Here is a 15,957-nt window from a genome sequence, read left to right as displayed (position 1 = left end):
GAGGGCAGGGCTGCCCAGGGGTGGTGGTCATGGGATGGTGGGAACAGGAGCTGGAGCAGCCGGGAGAGCCGCCGGCACCGCGGCATGGATGTGCACAGCCTGGATCACTACTGACATCTATTGTTAGGAGTGTATGGGCAAGTGCAAACTGTTGCTTGGTATTGGACTGAAACGTGATTTTTTGGGGTTTTGTGCTGGGATGTGGCATGAGAATAGGCTCGGCATGGGTTGCCCCTTTGATTTTTGCTTTTCACTCCTCCCCTAATATCTTGCCAAAAATTGGCCCTATGAAGGGGGAGTCCTTTTTGAAGTGCTGGCCTCAGTGCAAGCAGTTTCCCAAGCAAGGCTTGAATCAAAATTTTCCTTGAATACTTTTTCTGCTTGAAAAGTTCTTTTTTCTAGAAAAAAAAAAAATTGTCTTTTTTCTTGTGGAAAATGATTCTTAAGAAAAAAAAAACACTATTTGGGTCATGAATGCAGCTATTGGTAACACTGACAATTGCATGAAAAGCTTCGCAGGCTAACGCTCAAAGCCAGTTTCTTTCAAACACTTCCAGATGTTTTGCAGACCTCTCTTTGCTGTTGTGCGGCTTGCCCTTGTGATGAATGTGGTTTCTACCCCAAAGTTGTGGTTTATGAAGTGCAAGCAAGAAAGCATCCCTGCTTTTTGGGTGCACAATGGGCTCTGCGGCCAGGGGCCAGGCAGAGTTTCAGGTCCATGGTTTAACACCATCTCTGCCGATGCGACGGGGCTATGAGCAGCCACTGGTGCCAGGGCCTGTAGGGGCGAGCCAACCCAGGCCCCGTTTTACCCAGTAACTGGTGCTTGGTGGGGCTGGGGGATGTCTCGCCTCTTCAGGTGCCACATTGCCCAAGCTGAGGGTGCTGGTTGGCATCTTCAGACCTACACCCAGAGGTGATGTGGAGCTACCTTAGATGGGTGCCCCTGTGTTGGAGCTGGAGTCAGGGTGGCCAGGCAGGGCTCTGGTGTTGGAGAATCCGAGTGTGGTCACACCATGAAAGACATTTTGGAAGAGCATTAGAGGAGGAAGGGTGGAAGGGCCCAGTGAGCAGGCAGGGGGCAGGTTGGAAGCATGACCTTTGGTGGCTGTCCTGAGCCCCTGCTGTCACTCTTTCAAGGCACAGAGATGGGGTGGTGCAGCGTTGAGGGAGCCTCAACTATCTCATGTGGATAGGAGTGGAGAACACGTAAGGGCTCATCTTTCAGACCCCAGGCTGAAGAGGGGGAGAGAGACCCCATGTCCTCTGCCACCCAGGCCCACGGAGAGCAGAGCCAGAGACGGGCTTCAGGGAAGGACCTTCTGCTCCTTCCTCCCCTTGGGTGGGATTTTTGTTTGTTTGTTTTTCTGATTTTGTTTCTCATCATTTTTTCTCCCCAAAGGGACACCCAGGTGAGAGAAGCCTTTATCCCAGTCCCATAGGGTGAGATGGACCACATCTTTCTCCCTCACAACCCACTGATGGGGTTGGTTTTGCCACTGAGTTGTTTTGCAAATGGCTGTGCCGGTCCACATCTCCAGTATCATTGCCCACAGTCCTGCAAAACCAGGGTTCAGGGTTTCTCAACCTCCACTCCCCTCTCTCCAGTCCCATTGTTGGTGGCTGGGGATGCTCAGCGCCTGGCTTCTCACGGTGTCTGGCTGCTGCTGTGACAGCACTGCGCTCGCTGGCAATTTTGCCTTTAATGCTCCTTATTTCATGCCAAGAGGAGACGAGCTGAAATTGCTCGGGTGTCAGGGAGCAAAGAAGCACCCGGCTGAGAGCTCTCGTAGCCAGCACTCACACTAGGAGATGGGAGCTGTCAGCTGAAGCTGGTGATGGGCAATTGGAGGGGCTCTGCTGGCCTCAGGGACATCTCCTTGTTGGGTCTGAGCCATGGATGGGGGATTCAGCTTGAATGAGTGGGGTGGGAGATAGTAAGTCAAGCCCATGTTGCTAGTCCACAAAATCAGTGTTTCTTTCCCCTGCTAGCCCCTTTTTCCCCATCACAGGATGGGAACTGGGAATGCTGTGCCCAGAGCAGCTGCCTGTGTCTCAGGAGCACCAAAGGTTTCTCGAGCCATTGGTGTCCAAGTGCTGCTCTCAGCCTGGTTTTTGGGGCTCAGTTCTGGGAATCAGAGGATCCTGTTGAGCCTGTGAGGTGCTCGTGGGGATGGACAAATGGAGCGGCCTCAAAATCCTTCCCTTGTCTCCCCTACTCCTCTCGCTGCCCTGTCCTCACAGCACAGCATGGGGACAGTGGGAGCAGCCAGACAGTGCTGTGCCAGCAGCAAACTAATTGGGATTGCTACCTGCTTGCCCTTACTTGTCAGGGCTCCTGCCTCACTCAAGCTTTAATTATCATCATTATTTACTTCTTATCTGATGTGCTAAGAGTGCAGAACAGGGCTGCGTCTCTCTGGGAACTGCTCTTCTGAAGCATGAGGGGCTCTGCAGGACATGTGGTGCTGGTGTCCAGCTGGAGCAGCGGGAGGAGGGACACTGGGTAAAAAGGTTCATGGTCCTCCTCAGATACATCTACAGGTCCTCCAGTCCTATCCAGAAAAACAGTGACTGGAACTGCTTCATGCTTTACATGAGTCCTAGGGCTTCACCTGCCCCAGCTCCATCCATGATCCCTGAGAGCAAAAAAGTTGGTTCCTTCCTTTTTCAGCATGTTTGCTGGGAGTCTCATGCCCTCTGCTCAGCAGATGAGAGAAATTTATCTCTCTCCCAAGAGCCAACCCACTCTTGTTCTGGGTCTGCCCTACAAAGCCCCAGCCATTGAGGCCTCCACTTGCCTCTCTGTCCTTAGCAGTGTTGCCTCTGTGCTGTCCTTGACGCCATCGAATGACCTTCCGATCCTGGGGTTTCTTTTGCTTTTCTTGCCATCCCAGGCATGCAATGAATTCACCACCCACGTGATGAACCTGCTGCGTGAGCAGAGCCGGACCCGACCTATCTCACCGAAGGAGATAGAGCGGATGGTGAGCATCATCCACCGCAAGTTCAGCTCCATCCAGATGCAATTGAAGCAAAGCACGTGTGAAGCCGTCATGATCTTGCGCTCCCGATTTCTGGATGCACGGTGAGTTCGCTCCACAAAGCCTTTCTCCCCACCCACCGTGCAGTATTATTCAGGCTGGGGGGAGGTGTTTTGAGGTTCTGGGCTGAATTGAGGTGCCTCTGAAGGGCCATGTCTCTTGGTCTTGAGCCACAGTGGCTGTTCACCTTCCTTTAGTTGCCTGTGGCTCAGCAGGTAGGGGACAGCAATTCAAGACATCCAGTGTCTGTCTCAGGGAGGCTCCCAGTTGTATCTTAAGAATTGCACATCCCGGTTTTGCTGTGGCAAAAGGAGATTATATGGTATATTCGAACAGCCTTCTGTAGTGAAAATGTGCACTTCAGTTAGGGATGAAAGCTAATCCTCTCACCCACCCTGTCCCTTCTAGATTGGCTGTAGAATTATTTCACTCCCCAGGGTAGTTATATGTAGGCTGTGGCTTGGACTGCAGTTTGGGATGGGGAGGAGAGGCAACTAGACTGGGGGTACAAGGGAAGAGGTAGCAGACAGATAATGCCCAGCTGTAAATAGAACAGACTTCCCCAAGGATATATCCAGCAGTGCTTTCTCAACACAGAGCTTTGCAGAGTAGCAGTGATATCTTTGGCTGGGGGAGCCAGGTGTCAGGAGTCACTTTCCCAGGCATAGGACTGGGTGCCAGTTTTAAGACTATTCTGTGAGCTGGAGGGCACAGCAGTAATTTGAGATGAGACTTACTTGCTTTGGAAGGTGATGAGAGAGGAGTCATCAGCAAGGTGCAGATGGGAAGCTTCCTCACCATGAGTCTATTCCATTGCTTGCTCCCAGGAGCAGGGGAAAGAGGGAGGGAAGTAGGGAAAGTCAAAGTATCTAAAACTGCATTCCTATTTTTGGATCCCTGGCACTGATCTCCTTTCCTTTTCCCCCCTCTTTTTTTATACTAAGGCGGAAGAGACGAAACTTCAACAAGCAGGCTACAGAAATCCTGAATGAGTATTTCTATTCCCATCTCAGCAACCCTTACCCCAGTGAGGAAGCCAAAGAAGAGCTAGCCAAGAAATGTGGCATCACAGTCTCACAGGTGAGTGAGCTCAGAAATACAGCAAAGATACCTCAGTGTGGTGAAGGGTACTCTGGACCTCAGTGAAGTCAGTCATGTCTCAGTGTTGAGCATTTAATTACTAAATGAGTTTAGTGCAAGTTAGTGTAAGTGAGTGGGAGAGTGGACAGCAGACTTGCAGACTGAAACCATGGTGGAAAAGGGGAGTTGGGAAGAGAATTTAGAAGACTTCATGAAGTGATGGCTGTGTGTGCAGCCAAGGTGTTAACAGCACAGAAATGATGTGGTGTGACCCACGGAAACAAAGTCTTCTCCTCAAGGAATTAGTGCTGAGCTGGCTTGCAAGAAGAGCTTGTTTGAGCCCATTTTTTAAGCCAAGGGATTGGAAGGCAGTAGGAAGAGTTGCGCAGATTTTGCCTGATAAGGTGGAATGGACAAGGTCCTGGTGGGAAGGGTTGGATCAGACAGGCTAATGGTTGTAGTTTGTGTTCAAGGAGGATGGGCTTTCACAGGGTCGTTTCTCTCCATCATTACTCTTGTGCTGCAGGAGATGACATCTCCCTGACTTGCTTATCCCTAAAAGAAAGGTGGACAGTAAAGACAAATGGAATTATTTCCATACATTCAAGGCAGCCACATAGTTCCTGGATTCTGTAGCTTTGACCTGGGAGCTGCTGGGATTTGTGAGGAGTGCAGTCAGTCCTTGAAGTGTTCAGCTGTACCTTGCTCAGGCCTGCTGTTCTTTATTTCCTCTCTTTGGAGCAAGCTACATGATTGAAAGCCAATCTATATGGCCTCTGGTAGTCTTGTCCTCGTGTGAGCTTAGCACTCCCTCTAGGCTCCTATTGCATTCCTCATCTTGGGCTGCTTCCCAGCCCCAGGCACATGCCTGTTTGTTGCTTAAGTAAACTGAAGACAGCCGTAGCATCTGGTGTCCTTGTGAGAGCATGTCTGCCTTCAGCAGGAGCAACAGCATCCAAGGGTAGGTGTCATCACCACATTGAATGCCTGCTGAGTGACTCTGATTGCATCCCCTGGGTCAAAAGACCCAAACATTGATTCTGCCCAGTTATCTACAAAAGACAGCACATATTGGCTTAAGTAATACTACAGCTGTCCTGATGCTTCCCCTCTCACTTTTAATTTATCTGTTCACACTTACAACTTTTCCCTCACAAAGAGAAAATGCCCAGGAGAAATGCTGCACTTAGGATATTTTTTGACCATGCTGTATCAAGGCTGCTTTGTGGTGGCTCCAGGATCTCCCACCCTTTGTCCAAAGAAGGTAGAAACAAAGACACATCCAGGTTTCTGGTTTTGCTGAGGCTAAGGGAGGACATGGGACATCGTGAATGTGTGCAAGTCATGAGCAGAGTTGATCTGAACTCAAAGGCTGACCGGGCTAGGCAAATTTTAAGATGAAGATCAACTGTGGTAGCCATTCATCCCGACTTCCTTCTCTGTGGTGCGCGGAGTTCACCCACCAGCTCCAGCATTTGAAGTCAGAAGAGGTGTTGGAGAGATGGCCAAGAGGGAAGATCACAAAGGAGCACATTGTCATTAATGGGAAAGCTGGACCAAGAAGTGGAATGGAGCTCCTTGCAAACAGCTCCTGCTCCTGGTGCCATCGAAATGTTCGCCCCAAGATCTGTGTTGGGTGCTGATCTGAGTTACTACCTTTTGCCTCCTAGGAGTCTCTGGAGGTTATATTTTCTTTTTCCTGCTCTGCAGCAGCACGGGATTGGATACCTGCAGTTTAGTAGCAGGTAAATTGGCGGATGAAGCCACTTCTGTGTAGAAGCTGCTGAATGCTCTAGGAGCACTGCAGATAGAAAGCATCATAGGAATAAAAGCTTATAGGTTTCAATTATCAACACCCATGCCAAAACAATTTCCCTAAGATGAGTAAAAAATCATGAGCTTCCAGGATGAACATCCAGTATTGTCTTCTGTGTCTTGGTGTGTGGACAGTCCATTTAGAAGGGGAAGCACTGATGTGTTGGCTCACCAGCAAGCAAAGGGAGAATGTCCTTTGAGTCCCACCAAAGAGGTTGATCTCCTAGCTCAAAATTGCAGCTCCAGGCGATCCTGGGAGTGTTGGAACTCTTCTGGGAGAATTGCAGCATCCTTTGCCATTTGCCTAGTCTCTTCATCCTGATGAGCTTTCTCAAACAAGGTCAATAGCAGCTGGAAGGTGTCTTCTGCTTAGAGATCTGCATGTAGGAAGATAGTGCCCTGATTCTCTGTGTTCAGTGCTGTCACAGAAACAGAGCTGCTTCCAAAACTGTAGGTTGAATATTTCCCACATTTCTGAAATAGTTCAATGTGACATAGTGCCCACAAGTGAACAGGATTATCATTAGCAGGGTACTGAGTGGGTTCTTGGGAATGCTGAGTTTGTGGTGGTTGGGGAGGTACCCTGACATTTTCTCTGGAAAGCAGCTCTGGCGAGATACCACAGCCTGGTTTCACAGACTTTGGAGTTATGCTATCACTGTGCTGAACCTCTGACATGCAAACTTTGGGGTATTTATCCAGAAACCTGGCAGGTTGTCTGAGTGACCTTTCTGTCAAGCATTCATACTGCTGATCCCAGGATATCACCCTGACAGTCTGCAAGGATCAGTGCTTGGACCTCAATTTTGGGCTTTCTGAGGATTGTGCATTACACTGCTACAGGCACAGGGAAACAGCTTTCGCCAGGACTGGCATGAGCAGAGCTGCACCACTTCATTCTACCTTCAGATCTGGCCCATTATTTTCAGTCACACTTACGGCTTGTGAAGAAGTTCATCCCGCTTCTTTCTTTTTTTTAAATAAATCCACTAGCCGCCCCATTCAGCACACTTCTGGGCACTTAGACACATCAGACCCATGCTGGTCTCTGGACAAACATGATGGAAACATCTCCTGCCTCTTTCCAAGGGACACACTTCTTCCCTGGGACCAAAGTTAGGTCTTACGGCAAGCCCTGTACTCCCTCTTTAGCCTCCTCCTGAAGCTCCCAGTTTATGTAGTGGTTCATGCTGAACCACAAAAAGCCTAATTGAGCTGGATGAAGAGCATCCACTTCTGGCCTTTTGTACTGATTTCACTTGAATCGAAAGCTGAGCTTCAGTCATATCAGGGCAATTTTGTGTGTCGGCCAGGCCCAGGTAAATCTGTTGGGGGTTCTCTCTGAAAGCCACACTGGCATTTGGGGCATCTGGGAATCAGACCATCTGCCCCTGTCAGAGGGGTAGTGAGGAGGAGGCAAATAAAAAATTTCAAAATGACACACACTGTTTCCAGGTTGTGCAATTTCAGGGTTATTTGAGTTTCTCAGGTGTTTTTAAAGCCGTCTGATATATTTGTGGGGTGAGTCGAGCAGTTCCATATAACCAGATATATCCGTACAAACCCAGCACTCTCAAGGGGGTCCCACAACCTTTCCTGGTCTTGGTGTGGCACAAGCGAGTAGAAAGTGCTTCCTTCCGAGGCTAGGAAAATGGGGGTTGGGGAAAAGAATATGCACTGCTTAACCTGAATTAATCCACCTTCCTCACTCAGCCGCACGCACCAGAGCTGAAATATTAACATCTTTGTCTTCTCTTAAACTTGCTCTAGGTATCAAACTGGTTTGGAAATAAGAGAATCCGGTACAAGAAGAACATAGGTAAATTTCAAGAGGAAGCCAATATTTATGCTGCCAAAACGGCTGTCACGGCTACCAATGTGTCAGCCCATGGAAGCCAGGCTAACTCACCCTCAACTCCCAATTCAGCTGGTTAGTTTTTGTTTTTGTTTATTTTGGGTCGTTAGTGTTCGTTTTTCTGTTTGTTTCCCCCCCTCCCTCTAATCTCTCTCTTGTTTTCTCCTTTTGGTTATTTCAATTTTTATTTTCTGGTTTTGGATGGCTCACTTTTGTGGTCTCTTAAAAAAAAAAAATTAAAAGAGAGATGGGTTTGGTTTTGGGCATTTTTTTTGCGGGGGGGTACTTTATTTTCACTGCTTTTTTTCCCCTCTTTTTTCTCTTATTTTTTCTCTTCCCCTTCCCTGTTCTGGTTTTCGTTGGAAAAACAATATGATCAGACCTTGTGACTGACAGTGCCGCATTGGGGGTTATATGCATGGATGGTGAACACAAAACCAGAGGAATGATCTGAAAAAAGTGGCTGGGACTGCTTGCACTTTGGGGGGAGAAAAAAAATAATTAAAAAGTCATTGCATAATGATTTTGTTTCACTGAGGCAGAAAGCATGAGTGACCCTAATGGATAAAACCCAGCATTTCTGGGATGTCCTAACTCATGCCATTTTGGGGATTGTTTTGGGTAGATTTTTATCCTTTGATTTTCTTTCTGTTGTGGTTACCTTTGATTGCTTACATGACAGTGTCTGGATCACCTGCAAGTGTGCTCTGTGTGAATTTTATTTTTCCTTTGTGTCACTGCGATCCAGGGAAATCCACGGGTCATTTCCTTCCCTTTCCCCCTTTGCTGCCCATTTGCTGTGGTTTCCATTTGTTTGTTTTGAGGGTCAAAGGCACAGAGCACTTTGCCCAGATTTCAACTCCTCGGCTAGAGAACAATGCCTAGTTCATGTGTGGTGCCTGCCACAAGGACAGCCAACCCAAAAATGATCCCAGGCTGCAGTCAGCTGGTTGTGCTCTGCTCTTGAGAGCACTGGAAAATTTGGATTTGTTTAAAAGGAGGGAAAAAAGTGAACTTCATGGGTACCATGTACTTTTGTTATCCATGCAAATATCTGTGTGCCTGTTTTCTTTTTAGGGGTGGGAGGGAGAGTGGGAATGTGGCACTCTTGCGCCTTTCAGCTCAGTGTCTGCTTATGGTACCCTTTCACCAGGGCGCGATGCTTGCTGTTATCAGGTAGGCTACTAAGAGGAAGGAAATGGTGGGGGAGCAAAGATGATGGTGGACAGCAGAAGCTGGATATTAAGTACACTACCAGCCATACACCATGCAAATGCTGGTTGCTATCAGGACATGCTTTATAGTGAGCGTAACCCTACCTGTGACAGATATCAGAGTAATCACACCCCGGATCTAGAGGATTTGAGTGGAAAGTGGAGAGCCAGGGATCAAACAAGGGAAGAAATGAGTGGCATGGGTCTTTGGCTGATCTCCCAAACCAGCTCCACAGTGGGAAGGCAAAGGCAGTTTTAAAAATGTCATCATTTCCAAACAGCTCACTCAGAACACCTGGTCAGGTGGGGTCTCTTGATGTTAACACCCCTCTGTAGAAAAGGCTGGAGAGTAGAGAGCAGAATTGCCTGGGTTGAGGGAGATGCCTACTGCCTGTGATGCTGTCCTAAAGTCCACGTCAGCTTGGACCAAAGAGACACAGCTTTCCTTCTTCTCTTTTCTTCAAACAGAGTCCGATCCAAAAGTCTGGAATAGTAAGGAAAGAGTTTCAAATTGCTTAAATGGGTTTAGATCTGGGCTGCATGTAGTGGAATAGTCATTTCCCCAGTGCCTGCCCAGTTAAATAGTGCTCCAGTGTGAGACTGTTTCTTCACCTTCCCCACAGGCAGTAACACAGTTGTTTCAAAGATAAATTGGCTGGTACCCTGCCGTAAAGAGCTAAGATAATCCCTGGATAACACTACATTTTCAGGGAAGGACAAACAGTCTTGTTATTAACGGGTAAGACTTGAGCTCCTGGGTCCTCTTTCTGGCTCACTTGACTGTACTCCAGGAACGTCGATCTCTTTTCACGTGCCTAATGTGGCAGCAGTGCTAAAGCAGCACATCAGTGCGAGGGGGCCATGGAGATCCTTCTTCTGCTAGAAGCAAAGTGTTCTAACCTGGCCCTCCCTGTACACTGCAGCAGTTGTCAGCACTGCAGTAGTCTGGGCCAGCTTGCAAATAGTGAGTTTGGATGTCCTTGTAAGTCCTCTTGTGAGAAGACAGCTGGAGGGGCCTCAGGATTTTACCTCCAACAGTGGCATCCCAGATTGAGATCTCCCCAGCTGAACCACGTGGATGTACAGCTCATTCAAGCATCTCTGCGTTGTCACACTGTGGGGAAAAAGGCACATTCTGAGGACATCAGGAGTTGTGTGACTTCCCCTGCTTCAGGTTGTCCTGTAGGTGCTAGCAGCAAGAAGCGCACCTGTACACACTAAGTCTGAAATACCTGTCTGTGAAAGAGTTGGAGGCTGGTGTCAAGGGCCATGAGCCTTCCAGATGTGCTGAATTGCCCTGGGAGGGACATGGAAGTGGATGAAGAGGTGAAGAACTAAGATGGATGATGCCTCTCCTTTTACACTGTGGACTTCTTTCTGTTTTCAGATCATTGGCTGAGACTTTGGTAAGGAAGAGGCTTGAACAAAGATGGGATTTGCTGGGAATTTGTAAGGACCTTCTGGTTTAAATACATTGTGGGGCATGTGAAAAGAAAGAGAGTAGGCAGAGGACAGGTCATGAGAAAGAAGCGACCAGCATTATAGTCCCTGGAGGGCCATGATGTTGGAAGAGGAGGTGGAACTGGATGCAATGGGACCTGGGACAGGAACTAAATTCATTTCTGCTGTGGCTACGCGGGCCCATCTGTTCTGTGCATTGATGCCCATGTTACTGGAGATTGGTGAATGGCTACAGTCAGTCAAAGAGATTGGCCACACATTGACAAGGGCAAGGATTGCATCTGTCTAGCCATCTGGCACGTTCAAAGCAGGGTCCCCCATCCTCAGTCACCCAGGCCTGAATGTCAAACACCTTTTCATCCTGAATACGCACAGTTGGACTTTATCAGCCAGATGTTCAAATAAGCTGAGATGTCTGGCTCATTTGGGCTAACAACTCCCCATCCTCACTTTGATTGCCTGGACAATCTCAGCACAAAAACCACATGGCAAACGAAAGCTGTTTTGTGTGGGCAGACCCTTTTGCCTACCAGAGTCCTCAAGGGCCACACACAGGTGATGACATCCAGTGAAATCTTCCATGCAGAGCAGTCAAAATTGTCCTGAATTATTTTCCTGCTCACCCTTTTGTTTTGTAAAAATCTTCCAGCAAAGCTACTAATGGAGGGAATCGTGCTGTCTGGAAGTGTACTTCATCAGGCACAGATCTGATTGCTGTATGTTACCTTCTCTACCTTCCTCCATTTGTGGCAATCACTTGTCCAGAGTGCAGCACTGGAGAGGACCCTGCTTCATTCAGCAGAGAGGCTGTTGTGGTCGTGGTCTCATTGTCTTGAGTATTGGTTGACAAATGAAAAAGAACAAATGTCCTGCTGGGTCATCCCAGGCTTTTAGACCTGCTGTCAAACTCGGTGGCTTTATCCAGCTGGGGACCTACATCAAGTTCTTCCCTCATCTTTGGCCATGGTAGAAACACAATGAAAAGTTACAGAGGGGGTAAGTTCTCTGCTCTCAGTGCATATATGTCACTGCCATTGACTTCAGCTAGGAGTCTTGTATACATGAGTCGACTTCAGTGGTTCAGTGTGCTGGATCTCTGTCTCATAGGTGAGGAGGATGGCTTGATTTTAACTCCAATCAACATTACCATGTTTGTGTATTCTTGATGCCATTTGAATTCTCACATACTTGAGAGAAAAGGACTTGTTAGAGGTCCTGGAAAATTTAAGGTGGAAGTTGAGACTGTCAAAATGTTAGAGAAGACATCAGAGAGGCTGGAGAATAAGATCTCTGAAGAGCTGGAGAAGTGGTGCAAGAAATAGCAGCAGTCAAGTTTGTGAAAATTTTTGAATTGGAGGCAAACTTGAAGTGGGTTTCGCTCATCAGAAGTGTTAGGGGTGGAAAAGATCTCTTTGCAGGCATTGTTTTGATGTAGGCTTTCACCCAGTGTCAAGATCTGACTGCCATAGCTTGTTTAAACATTTCCAGCACTGTGTCTGAAGCTGGTGATGACCTGATAGAAATTCACCACTAAGGAATAGTGTTGATAGGTCTTGCGTTTGGTAAGAGATCTGGATGCTGAAGACGAACCACTGTTCCATACTGCTGCAAGTCATGAAAAGTGTTAGTTTTTCTGGTGTGGGTTTTTTTTTTTTTTTTGTCTACACACAGTAGCATCATGGGACTTCCATGGTCAGAGCCCTTTCCTCCTGGGTTCACAAGCTCAAAGATGGTTATTACCTCTCAGTTCTTGAGGAGCCCCAGATCAAATTATGACCACTGAAGACCTTTGGTGTGTTCACAATGGAGCCTTTCAGAGGGACATATTAGATTTATGATGGAGCGTCCTCTAGTGGAAGGATTTGACTTGCATTCCCAGATCTTGTCTCCATGGAGAATACAAGAGTCTTAATTTTCTGGGCTCTTCACATTTGTGCCTCTTCTCCCACCCCAGTGTATCATCCCCTCTTAGCAGTGTCTCTGAGACTTTGGGCCATCGTAATTTTCATACATGCCTAGTACATAGACAGAGGAGTGCTGAAGCAGCAGAGCAGCAGCGCAAAGGGCTTTCTGCAATTACAGCTCTGATACAAATGCATCCATACATGCGGTTCCATTGGTATGCGCATATTTATCTTTGCATCCACATCAGCAGCATGACATATTTACCGTTTAGATATGCACATATATTGTAAAAATACCCTGTTGCCAATAGCAGTGTATATCTTGTAAGTGACATCTCCGGTGCTCCTCATGATTTCCAAGACACCAGCACTCCAGAACTACAGTTGTGGCTGTTTGTTTATTTTTATTTCCTCCTTCCCAGTCTCAATTTTACGGTCAGGTTTGTTAAGTTTCAATAAAATATCAGTTAAGTTTATGGCATTTTTATTTCTTATTATTGTTATAATTTTCTTTTGGTAGGGGAAAGTGGAATGAAATATTGCTCTGCTGGGGGTGGAGCAATAGCGGTGCCCTGTCAGGTGCTCAGGGATTCCCGAGTCCTCTTCCTAGATCTGTCACTGATTATTTGTGTGATCTCAAAGGTTTCTGCTCACCCTTAAAGAATAGGAGAATATTCTCTTCTTGTGAGCGGTAGCTGCAAAGTCCTTTGGTTCTCAGGCACTGCAGGAGTACAAAGCCACGTTACTGCCCTGTGCTTTTATGTTGGTGGTCAAAGTGATCATTCAGAAAACCAGTTAGGAAGCACCTTTGTGTATGTGAAAAGTGCCCATCTTCATGCTTAAAGTTGAGCAGTGTCAGGGTAGGCTATCCTCAGTCTGTCAGCTTATTTCCCTAGGTTTTTTGTCTTTAAAAAAGCAAGTAACCTGAGAGGTTGGGAAGTGACGGGAGTCCTTTGCCATCCGAGCAGAGGAGCTGATGCTTACAGCTGCCTTCTGACTAGTCCTGGTTATTTTACAGAGCACTGGGGGATTGCTCTCTGGAACAGGTTGGGCAGGGTTGACAGTGAGCACAATGAGCTATTCCTGGCTCTGCTCTTTTCAGGCACCAGTGGGAGGGTCCGGATGCAAGACTTGCTGTGCTCAAGATGAGTCTTTCTCTTGACTGTCTTGGGCATTGTATCTAGCAGTGATGCTTTTGCTTCCCTTCAATTCTGAGAATTGCCAGCACCTGACAGAAGAGCCAGTTGCAAAGAAAACAGCAGAGAGTTTAGATAACATGAAGTCTCTAGCATAGGCCTCCCACCTGCTCCCCGACCTTTCTTGGAGGTGGCTTCCTTCAGAGGAGCCTTCCTGGTCCACCTCCAGGGAAACAGCTGGAGTCTGTCCCAAGTGTTTCTTCCCTTTCCAGCAAAGGGAAGGGGGATTGCCAGGTGTTTCTCAGAGTGCACGCATGAGCCATAGTTGGGCAATTCCACCAGGACTGTGGTTGCCAGTCTTCCGAGTTGGAAGTGGCAGTGGAGATGATGAGAGCATATTTGGGGTTGGAGCTGAAAGCGTAGCTGACCTGGGCCCCTGAAGTCTCTCCTTTCCAAAGCTAACGTCATGTATATAACCAAACCTTGCACGTTGAGCTGTCTCACACTTAACGCGCTGATCTGCACGATAAGTTCTGAAATAATCCCATAAAACCTTTTTATTTATTTTTAACCCCCTTCCCTCCTTCCCCGCCTTCCAGTTACATGATGGGTTTGTTTCTCCTGTTCAGTAGTTGAGGAGGTGCTCAGATATCTCAAAGCTGGAAGCAGAAAACCTTGTTTCTGCAAAGGCGGGATTTTTTTTTTCTTTTCATTTGTGTTTTTTTTTTCTCCTGATCCCACCCAGTTGTCTTCACTGTTATAATTTTTTAGTGTAACGTTGGCAACTGGTGCATGCAGTGGGGAATATGCTTACAGAGCTCGTTCTTCTGGGGCAGCTGGCTGAGGAGGGCTGTGACACCCTTCTATCCTCTCTTGTCCCATCACAATGAAAGACACTTGCCAACATGGTGGGTACTGGGAGTCTAGCCCTGTGCCTTCACATTTTTGCAAGCCTTCGCTCCTGGTGTGCTGCAGTTCCCACCAGTGATGGGTTCCTGATGTCCTGCTGGCAAACCCCGTGCACCGTTCCCTCGCAGAGCTCCCTGTGACTCAGTGGGAGCCCTGGCCGTGGAACAGGATGGTGTCTGGAGGTGCTCACCCTGCAGAGAGTAGCACAGTGTAGACTTACCCACCCTGATCTGAGCTTCTCAGAAACAGCAGTAGCCCTGCTAAAAAGTTTTCCGCTCTTGATAGCAAAGCTTGTCTGGGTAATTATGTTCTCCAGTTCAGTCTGCCAGATGGACACCTCCAACAACCAAGATTTTTAAAGCTGCCTGAAGGATTTTGATGCCCTGAAATTAAGGGAGAGAGCTGTCTGAGTCTTCGAGGCTGGCTTTTGTTTGTCTCAATTGAAAGCATGAAAAATCCTTCCTCCAGCTGAGGAGCTGTTGAAGAATGTTCTTGGCATTGAGCTGTAACAACATGTGGCTTTGAATAACCTCAAGAGTGCATCCTTTTTTTTTGCTTGCTCTGTTCTTCATACTACTAACCTGACTGTGTGTTTTGTTTTTGTGGTTGCTTTGCATGTTGTTCCTTCGTCTTGGCTGAGAGTCATGGGGTGGATCTTTTTCCTTTCTGTGATTCAGGTGCCTCACTCTTTCCTTTCCAGGTTCTTCCAGTTCTTTTAACATGTCAAACTCTGGAGATTTGTTCATGAGCGTGCAGTCTCTCAATGGGGATTCTTACCAAGGGGCCCAGGTTGGAGCCAACGTGCAGTCACAGGTAGGGACCCATCCGATGTACTGCCAGTGAATGCATTAGTGTTGGAGGAGCCTTTGATTGTATTGGCACTTCTCCCTCCCGTCTGAAAAGAGCAAATCTCAACCAGCACAAACAAACCAACCAACACTTTAAAAAAGGCAAACTAAACTGAAAAACCAACCAACCAAAAAAAGCAACAGCAACAACCACCAAAAAAAAAATCAATCCAAAAGAAACCAAAACCAAACACCCAACCAAACCAACAACCATGGTCTTGAGGAGACTTGCCCACACTTTGTGAATGCATTTGGCTCTGGCTTGATAGTCGTACTAGGAGGAGAGGAGGTTTAGGAGAACAGGCACAAACTCAAAACGGAATCAGCTGAGGTTTAGGTTCTTCTTTGCTTTATTCTTCCAAGGGAAGGGACCAGATGTTTGGACTGGTGTCTCATTTTACAAGGCTTCCACTTACTCCTTTGATGCCAAACCAGGTGTCTGCTGAAAGGCAAGAAATGTTCAAATACACAGCTAGATTTTTAATACATTTTTTAAAAATTAAAAGCTACCCTTCACCATCTCCCCACCTCCCCAAAGCATAGACGCTCACACACCCATGTACACACCAGTAAGACAGAGCGAGGGAGTTTTTAGCAGCATCACTGAAACGTCAACCCATGCTTTGGGCAAAAAGAAATAATTTAAAATAGCCAGGAACTCACTAAGGTCTCCCACCTCCCATCCAATATT

General features: G+C 47.4%; 1 protein-coding gene across 2 annotated transcripts in view; it reads left to right on the top strand.

Moving 5' to 3' along the window:
• The window catches only part of PBX1 (PBX homeobox 1), a 134,348-nt gene that overhangs the window by 105,892 nt on the left and 12,499 nt on the right, over nucleotides 1-15,957 (top strand). The window contains exons 4-7 of one of the 2 annotated variants that reach the window (XM_074906891.1): nucleotides 2,898-3,088; nucleotides 3,989-4,124; nucleotides 7,710-7,869; nucleotides 15,119-15,231. In XM_074906891.1, the coding sequence (XP_074762992.1) occupies nucleotides 2,898-3,088; nucleotides 3,989-4,124; nucleotides 7,710-7,869; nucleotides 15,119-15,231 (600 nt within the window). The remainder of the gene's footprint in view (nucleotides 1-2,897; nucleotides 3,089-3,988; nucleotides 4,125-7,709; nucleotides 7,870-15,118; nucleotides 15,232-15,957) is intronic. The other variant, XM_074906892.1, reaches the window with a different exon arrangement.

The sequence above is a fragment of the Athene noctua genome, chromosome 5 (assembly GCF_965140245.1).
Source record: "Athene noctua chromosome 5, bAthNoc1.hap1.1, whole genome shotgun sequence".
Taxonomy (NCBI): domain Eukaryota; kingdom Metazoa; phylum Chordata; class Aves; order Strigiformes; family Strigidae; genus Athene; species Athene noctua.
The sequence above is the reverse complement of the archived record's forward strand: the minus strand, read 5'-3'. Positions and strand labels throughout refer to the sequence as shown.